This window comes from Cryptotermes secundus, unplaced genomic scaffold (genome assembly GCF_002891405.2).
Source record: "Cryptotermes secundus unplaced genomic scaffold, Csec_1.0 scaffold1682, whole genome shotgun sequence".
Classification (NCBI taxonomy): Eukaryota; Metazoa; Arthropoda; class Insecta; order Blattodea; family Kalotermitidae; genus Cryptotermes; species Cryptotermes secundus.
Genome location: NW_019739983.1, coordinates 72,796 through 84,819, shown reverse-complemented (window position 1 = coordinate 84,819; position 12,024 = coordinate 72,796). Strand labels below are relative to the sequence as shown.

General features: G+C 41.9%; 1 protein-coding gene across 1 annotated transcript in view; it reads right to left on the bottom strand.

Annotated features, from left to right (window-relative positions):
- Positions 1 to 12,024, bottom strand: part of LOC111872267 (nuclear factor of activated T-cells 5-like) — a gene marked incomplete at its 5' end in the record, with an annotated part of 82,186 nt that overhangs the window by 13,255 nt on the left and 56,907 nt on the right. The window contains 1 exon segment of the mRNA XM_033754634.1: positions 4,459 to 4,518. Within this exon segment, the coding sequence (XP_033610525.1) occupies positions 4,459 to 4,518 (60 nt within the window).

The following is a 12,024-nucleotide window of genomic DNA, read 5'->3' as shown; positions in this document are numbered from 1 at the left end:
CAAGCAGTGACGCGGCGGGTGAGTCAGCGCTCCCCCCTCCGCACGGTAACGTAACGCGCGACGCGCGGTGATGCAACAGGATGACGTGGCACGCAACAGGCAAGCACTGCGGCTATATAAGGGAACTGCACAGCAGCTACGAGCGAGTTATAATGTGGCCATCGCCGAAGACAGTTCCGAGCTAGTTCCGAGCAAGCCTATGAGCAAGTGTGTTATCAACAGTTCTCCAGTCAGCCGACTATAGTTGGAGTATAGCAGCCGTCGCGATAAGAAGAACCGGACGTGTGTGTAATTGTGTAATTGGGAGTGTGTGATACAGTGATACACATCTCCCCTACTGTAAACATGTAGACCACTGAAGACAGAGTGAACTGATTTGCGCATAGGGTTATAAAGTGTGAAACCCCGCAACTGTGTTATAATTAATTGTAGCCATTACTAGTAGGTTGTTAAATAAACCAATTAACGATCTCTACGGCGTATTCAGTAACGAAACATGTTACAATACTAAATAAGCAAGAAATCACCTATGTGAGATAAAAGGATATATTTAGCCACATACATGAGACCTTACATAAATGGTCATGCATACTATCTCTGCCATAGTCCATAAAACTAGAGCCCAACTTAAAACTAATGCTGAAACCACTGAGCCAAGTTCAGAAAAGGACAACTATGTACATTATAACTTATAAGATTTTTTTTTTGTGTAATCTATTGACCTCTGAAAGCTTCGATAAGGCAACAACAGAATAGAAACTCAACAAGTGCAGAGGATTAAAATTCAAGTAGGTAAAATTTCCTGCATACCAGCATGACCCTTATAATAATTAAACCACTACCAATAATTATTAAATAAAAACACTACTACATGGAGTCCAGATTAAAGGTATCCAAAATAAAAATGTATATCTCAGAAAATAACTGTCATACAGGTATCCGGTTTGTCTTCGGAAAGGAAAACTCTGAAAGTCTTTTTCTCATGCCTGGCTTATGTGCATACACCAGCTGGTCACCTTTGGCAAGCTCAGTAACAATACTGACACTACAGGAACATGTTCAATGCATGCTGTGGCTACCTAAGTTGCAATCTCTTACGGCTGTCCAGCATCATTCTAGAATGCAATATTGACTTCAACCTCCTACCCAGAAAAGCATTTGGATCTGGGACAACAAATTGAGAACTACAGGTAGTCTTCTGCATGTAAAATCTCTTGGGAGGCCATGCAACTCTGAAGAAATATGTCAATGCATTAGAGAGGTATTCAAGCGAAGTCCACACAAATCAATTCATGCTGCTAGCTTGCAGTTACATACAAATTCCACATTCAACAGTGCACAATGTGCTATACAAAAGGTTCCCCCTAAGAGCATGAAAGATCTATATGATTCATGCACTAAAACTGTGTGACCAAGTAGCATGCATAAACTTTGCGGTGGACATGCTAGAAAGAATTGACACATCATGCGATTTCCTCCGCCAAGTGTGCTTCTTGGATGAAATGTTCCATGTCAGTGGGGTTGCAAACAGGTACAACTACAGGAATTGGGGCAGTCATAATCCACATGTCACATGCAAGTTGAAGAGAGGCAGCTCCAAAGTGAACTTGCAAGCTGACTGGACCATTTTTCTTTTTGAAAAAACTGTGACCGGACATTTGTATTTAGACATGCTGAAGCTGTATGTGCTACCACAATTACCACCTCAAACTACCCTCCGAGATGGGGAGCCGCCACATTTCTGCCACCATGACAGGAATCACCTGGCCAGAGAGATGCATCAGCAGGGGTGAACCAATTGCTTTGCCTCCTAAGTCACCAGATTTAACCCCAATGGATTTTTTCTTGTGGGGTTATGTGAAGAACTTTGTCTACTGGGTTAAGATCAACAACCTTCAACACCTGAAAGCCTACATAAGGGATGGTGTGGCTACAGTAACACCAAACATGCTTCAAGCAATGTGTAACAAGGTTAAATGTCATTTGGACATTTGTCATGCCAAAACGGGAGCCCACATTGAAATTTAATGGGAAAGTATTATACTCAGAAAAATACTTAACTGTGTAACCCATGAATGTGTACAATAAATGCTTTCTAAGATACAATTATTTGATTTTAGATACCCTTCATCCAGACACCATGTACGAGGGTCGTACTGAAAGTCATGAGCAACAATTTTTTGTAAAGTATCATGCTTTATTATTGACAAACCAAATACACCACCTCAATCTACAGACCTTTCTTTATTTTTCCACATAATCGCCACTTCTTTGTACACATTTCTCCCAGCGTTCTGGGAGTTTGAAAATTCCCCTTCTGTTCCAGCCATCCGAAGACACTGACGCACTGCTTTCTGAATTGCCTCCCTTGTCTCAAAACGTTGTCCACGCACCTGATCCTTCACAAATCCGAAAAGATGGTAGTCAGAGGGTGCCAGATCAGGGCTGTAGGAGGGGTGTGGAAGAAATTCCCAACCGCGGGACCCAACGAGCACAAACTTTCCTATAGCCCAAGCTTTCAATCATTTCCTGTACTGCACTGTGCCCTATTCCAAGTTTTCGGGCTATTGTGTCCACAGTCACATGCCTGTCATCTTGAATGATCCCATCCACTCTTTCCTTGTTGTGTTCAGTTGAGGCTGTTCGAGGACGACCACTCCGAGGCTCATCTTCGATGCTGTTGTTCCCATCTTTAAAATGTTTCACCCATCTTCGAACACGGTTCGCGCCCATGCACACAGTTCCATAAGCACGCTGAAGTCTCTGGTGAATTTCTGCAGCAGGGATTTCCTCTTTCACAAGAAATCTGATGACAGCACAGTGGCGAAACGACATATCGCTGTCGGCCATTTTGTTAGGAGTGATACTGGTCATGTGATGCAAGCTATTCATGTCACAAGACACTCAAGGTTAACACAACAGCTGGTTCCACCTACACCGTACTCTATTTCATCTGCTGTTCCCAGGTTGCATGCAATAAATAGTTGCTCATGACTTTCAGTACGACCTACGTATAACACCGATGTAAACTCGTCCTGCAGAACCGAGAGTTGAAACATTCCCTTATAATTTTAAACTAGACAATTTTAAAAGTTCATCCCTAATTATGGGAACCCATATAAAAGAGATATTCAAGCCTGGCTCACTGACTGGATGATCAGACATGTGGGCTGATTCCTTGTATTTTCTGTAGATGTGGTGAGGTTCAATCAGTAAAACCTTAGCTTTTTGCACCATACTCTATAGCCCTCATCATATGCATGTTCAGCTTATTTTAATTTTTCCAGTAGATTTCAAGTCAGATTGCTCCTGTTTTCCTCAATGTATACTTTGAAAAGTCTACTTCACCGAGGCAACATCTGTCACAATCACACTCCCTCATCTACTGGGCATATCTAATAGGTCCAGTCTTCATCAGTATCCCACGGAGTGTATGTTTAGTTTTAAAAATGGCTGTAGCACTGAAGCAGTTCCCAATGCATCAGAATTATTTGAAAATATGGGATAATAACTGTGCCATGATATGTTCTATCTGAAGGATGGCTGCTTCTCCCTGACTTGATAATAAAGCATTGTGGGTATCCATTAAGCATCAGATGATGTTTTGTGTTCCTTAATTTCCAAGAAACATAATTTCAAATAAAATATTAAGACAACAGATAACCTCCCAAAAATTGATAACTGTATGTATTAAAGCATTATCATCAGAAAATTTCAGATTTTATTATGAATGCTTCATCAACTTCAGGGCATGTGGTATCAAATGTTACAAGAATACTCATGTTTGGTGAGCTGGAAGGGACACAATCTACAGTCTGACATTTGCCTTTATGAAATAAGAGAAGCAATTAAAACCCTTCAACACAGTCTATCATTGACCACGATTTAAAGACATAAATCCTGCATTCAAACGATATGTGACCAATCAGTCAGGGCTTCAAAAATAGCTTCTGCTCACTGCAGAGAAGGTAACAAACACAGTAGTGAGTATATTTTTAATTTTGTATTACAAAATAAAGAACTATATTTGATTTCAGGTTCTCACAGCAGTGACTAAGAAAGGTACTCTCTTCGGAATGTGATGTATAATGACTACACCATGTGACATCCCAGAAGACAGTACTCTTCAAAAGAGAACTATTCTTTGTCATTCTCTACTACATCACACAAAGCAAATTATATATGTAATTTATCATTTCTGTTTCATGGTCTTAACAAAATGTCGAGTTTCTACCGTCTCCTACAAAACTATGAATATGAAGCTACTACAGGTAAATGGATTCTGTTAAATGATGAACAGCTTTTAAGCTGCATTTCTGGAATCCTGAATTCTGGCTGATAAAGATGAATAAATAGAATGGCACAATACATAGCGTGGGACAAACACAGTTTCTGTGCTAGTGGAGTTCTGACAGACTACACATATGCAAATAGCCCTGCTATGAAAGCTGTACTTACTGTGAGAAACTGCTGACTGTACCAGCGTAACGCAAGACTGCTTGCCTTCTGGAGCCACAGCTGCAGATGATAAAAACACAATGAAATACATAAATCTAATTCCTGCATATATTAAATGAACATCTGAAGAACCTGAAAAAAAAAGTGACAGGGAAGCAGCCACCTGAGCAGGGTACATGATCACAAATTGCATAACCCCTCCATTTAATAAAAGAAACTTAGTAATTATTCCACTCAATAAGTGCAAATGATTAAAAAAATGATACCTGGTGCCTCTTTCAAACATCCAGTACAGAGAAAAAGAAAAACACTAATTATCTGTTTCAAATTTTAAACTGCTGTGTGCCTTCCAACTCAGGTGGCACGACTCACAATGCCTGCGCCCTTGCGCTCAAGCACACATGTGCACACACATTCATATTCAAGCATGCTCCACTTAAACCCCATAGCCAGGCATGTGGTGCTGAGTCCAGCAGCCAGAGTGCTAGTTCACTTGGAGAGGAAATAAAAAGGATATGTGCCATTCCCAATCTGCCTAACTTTTACATCTTCTCAACTGTACGACCCAAATCAAATTTTTTCACCAGTGACCAGAGAAATGGCTGTGGACTGGATGCCAGAGTTTGATTCCCAGCAGCTATAATGCAGACTGTTCTTCACCACTAAGTCTAGAATGACTCTGAGGCCTTCTCCCAGTCCCCCATCCAAGTTGGAGTGTGATGCTGACCATTAATTCTCAGGGTCCCATTATGTCTAGGCAAAGGGATGACTGCAACTCCATCTTTACACACCATCATGTTACTATAAGCTTACAAGAATAGGCAATGAGGAAATGATCTCAAATACAGAGTGGGACACAGAAACTTCCTTTTTGTGAAGACGCATTTTGAAGCGAGGGGAGGTCGCAGAAAAGTGGGGATAGGCTCGGCAAACGCAGCAGTCGCTGTGTCTAATACCCCTCAATAGGAAACATGAGGTGGACGAGTGAGCAGCGTGCGTTTGCTGTCGAAGCCTATTTTTCAAACAACCATTCCTATGTGGTGGTGCAGCATGCGTTCGGTACTCACTTTGGAATTAAGCCCAGAGGTCCGGTTCCCAACTGGAAATTGATTGTTTTGTGGATAGAGAACTTTAGGACAACTGGGAGTGTGGTGAAAAAATCATCAGGACAACAACAGACCGTTACAATGCCAGAAAATGTGGAGGCAGTTCGACAGTCAATTTTGAGATCTCCAAGATGATGCTCCGCTCGCAAACAGGCAGTCGCCCTAGAGATATGCAATTGTTCAATGCGCCGAATTCTTCACAAATATCTTCATTTCCATCCCTATAAGATGGTTGTGCAAGAATTGTCACCACGTAATTTCCAGAACCGAATAACGGCTTGCGAAACGTTATTGGAAACTTTACCCCCTGACACACTTGTTTTCTTCAGTGATGAGGCACATTTTCACCTATCCGTATATGTCAACAAGCAGAATATGCACTATTGGGGTGGTAACAATCCCAGAGAGCTCCATGAGAGGCCACTTCACAGCGATAAGGTGACAGTATGGTGTGTGCTGTCGAGAGTTGGAGTTATTGGCCCTTATTTTTTTGAAGAAGACAATTATGCAGTTACTGTCAATTCACAGCGGTATGTGGACATGATTAAAAACTTTTTCAAACCAGCACTTGAAGAAATGCATCTAGAAAATNCCAAATTCCGGTACATATGTTGGAACATGCAGAGGGGAACTTCAGAAAACGGTCGCATCAGTGCATAGAGAACGGTGGCCACCACCTTCAAGATATTTTGTTTAAAACTACATGATTTAAAACTTTAAAGTATGTTCTTTCATTAGCTAAACATAATTCTTGTCTATCAGCAATAATTTTTCTTTTATTCGCCTTCAAAAAAAGGAAGTTTCTGCGCCCCACTTCATGACACCTCAGAACTTGTGTGGAGAGAAGACATAGGATAACAATATCTGGGCAAAAATAAATGCTGTAATTTTATATTATATATACTACACGGTATTCGAAAAAGAATTCTGGGATTCTAAAAACCTATCATTCGAAAATGGTTAAACATATCAAAATGATTCAATTTTTAAAATATGATGAAAGAACATAAGTTCCATATATATTCAGATGGTGGGGAGTACGCAACATTGAGATGCTTTTGTCGGTTGACCAATTGATACAACTTGTGCGCAAGGCTGGCAGCCAGACTTCCCGAGCCCCACTAGTTTTACCTCCCAGTGCAAGTCAGTGTCAGGCAAGATGTGGACCATGCAACAGAAGGCTGAGTTTGTTTTATGGTACACAGAATTGAAATTGATTGTAACAGTGCAATGTAAGTGGTGAAGGTTACATGCAGGAGACAAAGTACCAGATGATAAGGCTCTGAATCACTGGTTGAAAACAGTTCAAAGAAATGGCAAGTGTTACAAAACAGAAATCTTCAGGTCAACCAGGAACATCAGAAGAGAATGGGGAGTGTATTAGATAGCCCTGTGTAAGAAGCCCTAAAAATCAACTGCTCATCACAGTTTAGAATTAGGGATTCCAAAAACTGTGATTCAAAACATTATTCACAAGTGTTAACACCTTGATGCCTACAAGATTCAGCATATATTGAAACATACTAATTATTGACAAACCAAATACACCACCTCAATCTACAGACCTTTCTTCATTTTTCCACATAATCGCCACTTCTTTGTACACATTTCTCCCAGCATTCTGGGCGTTTGAAAATTCCCCTTCTGTAAAATTCCATTCCAGCCATCCGAAGACACTGACGCACTGCTTCCTGAATTGCTTCCCTTGTCTCAAAACATTGTCCACACAGTTGAGCCTTCACAAATCCAAAAATATGGTAGTCGGAAGGTGCCAGATCAGGGCTATAGGAGGGGTGTGGAAGAACTTCCCACCCAATCTTTGCAATTGCTTCCAATGTGAGGCGAGTGGCATGGGGACGAGCGTTATCATGCAAGATGATGATGTTTCGTCCCGGACATTTATCACACAATGCATGATGGAGCTTGTGCAGCGTCTGGACATAACGAGCAGCATTGATGGTTTGCCCAGGTTCCAGGAATTCGGCCAGAATAAACCCCTCTGCATCCCAGAAGACTTGTCTGTGCCCATCATCTTCGCAGCTGATGGCACTGTCTTTGCCTTCTTTTTTTGATTGAGAATGCAAATGGTGCCATTCCATACCCTAACGTTTCGTTTCAGGCTCGAAATGGTGAAACCAGCTTTCGTCACCTGTCACAATACAGAGCAAAAAATCGTCACCTTCGTGTCAATATCTCTGCAGCAGTTCTGAGGTGATGGCTTTTCGCTGACCTTTGTGGTCTTCGGTCAATAACCGCGGGACCCAACGAGCACAAACTTTCCTGTAGCCCAAGCTTTCAATCATTTCCTGTACTGCACTGTGCCCTATTCCAAGTTTTCAGGCTATTGTGTCCACAGTCACACGCCTGTCACCTTAATGATCTCATCCACTCTTTCCTTGTTGCGTTCAGTTGAGGCTGTTTGACGACGACTGCTCTGAGGCTCATCTTCGATGCTGGTGTTCCCATCTTTAAAATGTTTCACCCATCTTCAAACACTGCTTGCACCCATGCACACACTTCCATAAGCACGCTGAAGTCTCTGGTGAATTTCTGCAGCAGGGATTTCCTCTTTCACAAGAAATTCAATGACAGCACACTGGTGAAACGACATATCATTGTAGGTCATTTTGTTAGGAGTGATACTGGTCACGTGATGCAAGCTATTGTCGTCACAAGACACTCAAGGTTAACACAACAGCTGGTTCCACCTACCACCGTCCACTCTTCCGTCTGCTGTTCCCAGGTTGCATGCAAAAAAAAAAAGTTGCTCATGACTTTCAGTACAACCTACGTACATTTGACATAAAAAATTTATCTGAAATGTCTAAGATTCAAAATTTTTATGGAAAGTACTTGTTAGTATTGCATTTGTATTTACGAAAAATGACAAATTTCATGAAGACTGATCTTGTCATAAGTGACCCAAATGCTGGGATTTTCTTACAAGCAGTATTACAGCACTGAGGACAGGCTGATCAGCTACAAGTCCTTCAAATTTCTATTGTAAAATGTGGTTATGGCAGGGGAAAGGATATTCACCAAATACAAAACACATAAATATATGTTATGTATACTTCCCTTCATCTTACACTTTTTTTGGAAGCACACACCATTTCCCTGACAATACTCTCCTCTTACATGTAATTTGTACTTGATAATAGCAGCAGGCCAAACAAATATCATTTCAACCAGCAATCAAATCTTAAGCAAACTGCATTAAAGTGCATAATACACAAATCTGAATAAGCAATGGACAGGAATAAAACTTCCAATATTTAATTCTGGAATAGTTCCTGTAGCCCCCCTTTAAGGAATTTTTAATACATTTCAATTCTGAGTGAACTAAATGTCATAAAAAGGGAGCAGTTAAGGAGAGGGATAAACATCCGCCCACCATTCCATACATTCATAAAGATGTGTCAGAACCAGTCGGGTTTTCCTCATTTTAAAATAACATCTCATATTATTTAGAAGATGAAATTAAAAGCTGAAATGTATGAACATCACAATTGTCATCAGCAACTCTGACATTTGTGTAATAATATTTAGGGCAGTCAAGAAGTTCCCAGAATTCCCCTGCAGACGGAGAACGAGCGATAAGATAGCGCACACTCTTGTGGTGGGGAGCTCAGCATGTCTGCTCGCAGGCGCAAGAGGTCTGGACAGGTTTCAGTGTGCAGTGTCATTACTGTTCCATTTGAATTAGACGTGAGTGTTGGTCATTCGGTGCAATGTCGCAGTTCGAACAGCGTGTGAACATCAAGTTCCTGTGAAAATTGGGAAAATCTGCTTCAGAGACGCAATCGGCCCTGCAGCATGTTTACGGTGATACTGTACTAAAGAAATCCGCAGTTTACGACTGGTTTTCCCAGTTTAAGAATGGGCAGGAGACGTTAGAGGATGACCAGCGCAGCGGGAGACCTTTGACACAAGGAACCAAAGAAATGATTGGAAAAGTATGACAACTGATTGATTGTGATCCAAGAATGACCATCGCAGAGTTGGAGCAACAAGTTGGTATCACTCACGGATCCATTCATGCCATTTTGTCCGATGATCTGAAGATGAGACGTGTCAGTGTGAAGTTTGTTCTGAGGCAGCTGACCACAGATCAGATGGATTGTCGCATGATGGTCACTGGTGATCTGTTTGACAAAAGTACACAGGACCCAACATTTCTCAAAAAGATCGTCACTGGTGTTCACCTACAACCTTGAGATGAAGATGCAGTCATCGGAGTGGCACACAGCGTCGTCTCCCTGACAAAAAAAAAATCACACCTCATCAGATCCAGAGACAAAGTGATGCTCATTGCATTCTTTGACATCGACGGTTTGGTGCACCATGAGTTCATACTGCCTGGACAGACTGTTACTGGCCACTTCTATGTCCAAGTTTTGCAGAGGTTGCGCAAAGCGGTTTGGAGGAAGCGGCATGACAAGTGGCAGGGACAGTGGTTTCTGCATCACGATAACACACCGAGCCACACATCGCTTGTTGTGCAGAAATTCCTCGCCATGAAAAACATTCCTGTCATCAATCACCCACCGTACACTCCAGATCTCGCTCTGAGTGACTTTTGGCTGTTCCTTCCTCTGATAATGGGCCTCAAGGGGACACGTTTCGCAACCACAGAGGACATCAAATCAAATGCGATGGCTGAGCTCTGGAAGATTCCAAAACAAGCCTTCCACCACTCTCTTCCAATGGCAAGATCGATGGAGCAAGTGTGTGAGTGCACAAGGGTCATACTTTGAAGGTGATTAGGTAAGCATTGCCATATGTCCTACCATTAGAGTGCTATACCACCATTCCAGGAACTTTTTGACTGCCCCTCGTAGTTTACATATTGGATAAGAGAAGCAGTATATTTACATACAGGTTTTGATTTAACTTTCAAGGACTGCTTTGAATGAATTTTAGTTATTTTAAATCTCATGTGGAGGCAGGGTCAAATACCTCCACCATATCCCTGTGAGTTGTAGGAGGTGACGAAAATGGAAGTCTTCAATCTAAGACAGTAAAATATGATGAGTGCCATGGCATCAGACGCGAAAATGACTGTGCTGGCTGAGGGCCAGCAGCAACTGTAAACAACAGACCTATCCCCTGGTCAAAGAGGCCATGCCACAGCTCAAGCAGTTACTCACTGGCTTCCCAGCCCAGTGGCCTGGTTTCGATCCTGGGTTTGGTCAAGTGGGATTTGTGGTGGACAAACTGGCGTGGGGAGGTTGTATCCGAGTACTTCGGTTCCCCTGCCAAGCTTCATTGCACAAATTGCTCCACAATCACCCTCACCTATCATCTGGGGCTGGTACAATAGGCCAGAAGTGGCCACAGTACAAGGGACTTAGTCCCACCCCACTGGCAATAAAAAAAATTCCCTGGTCAGAGAGAGCGCCCCACATCAATAAACCTGAAACTGTCTGACAGTAATAAAAAACTGGTCATAAGCCTCAGATGGGTGCTTTATTCCAAGACAGACTGACCGACTGACTGTTGGTCCTAACATAAGACTCAGGCTCAGACTCAAGTTATTTTAGGTATTTAAGAATTTTATACTGTCACGTGTATGAGTGACTAGAGATGAGGTTTGGATTGCTAACTGGATTTACTGTACATTTACAGATTGTAACTACATGTAACTATAGCAGTATCGCTACTTTACACATCTACAATTCACTACAACATACACTAAGTCTTCTCAGTCTGCTGTATCTTTAATGGTTGTCTGATGACTTACAACACTGTAGCTTCCTCAGCTTCTGTGTTCACATCCCTACTGGCCGGCAACTGTCTCCCAATTAGTTAAACCTGTCCTGCTTATAACACCTCAGCATGAACCACTCAGAAAACACCTCTTCCCATAACCCTCCTATTATTGTGTGATATTAACATGGGTGTGACATTTTACTATGTTGCGTGTGTACAAGCCATTACCTAGCAACAGGTCTAGATCCTACATTGCTCCCTCCTTAACACTATTCATCCCAAACAGCCTACTGGCGTACTGTAATTTCTTCTTTTCCAAGGGCTGCATTTGTGATGTCTGTGATTGACCTCGGCTTTCTTCCCCGTGGTTCAGGTCTCATGGTGCTTCTCTCTCCAACAGCTCTTGTTGCTCCCTCCTTAACCCTTTTGCGCGGTCATTTAAATTCCGCTGCCGTGTCTCTCCGGCGGTAATATATTCAGCCGTCCATTTAAATTTTGCTCGAAAATGATTTATTCATCATTGTTCTTAAATTATATGAGATAGGAACATGAAACTTTCACTAAAATGATCTTAAAAGGTGGTTTTATAACCTTGCCTTATAATATGAGCGGCCGGTATCTCGGCAATGGAAGCAGTTGGTTTAGAATTTGAGCAGTGTATCGTACGCCTTGAAGCATGAAACTTTCACTAAAATGATCTTAAAAGATGGTTTTATAACCTTGCCTTATAATATGAGCGCCCGGTATC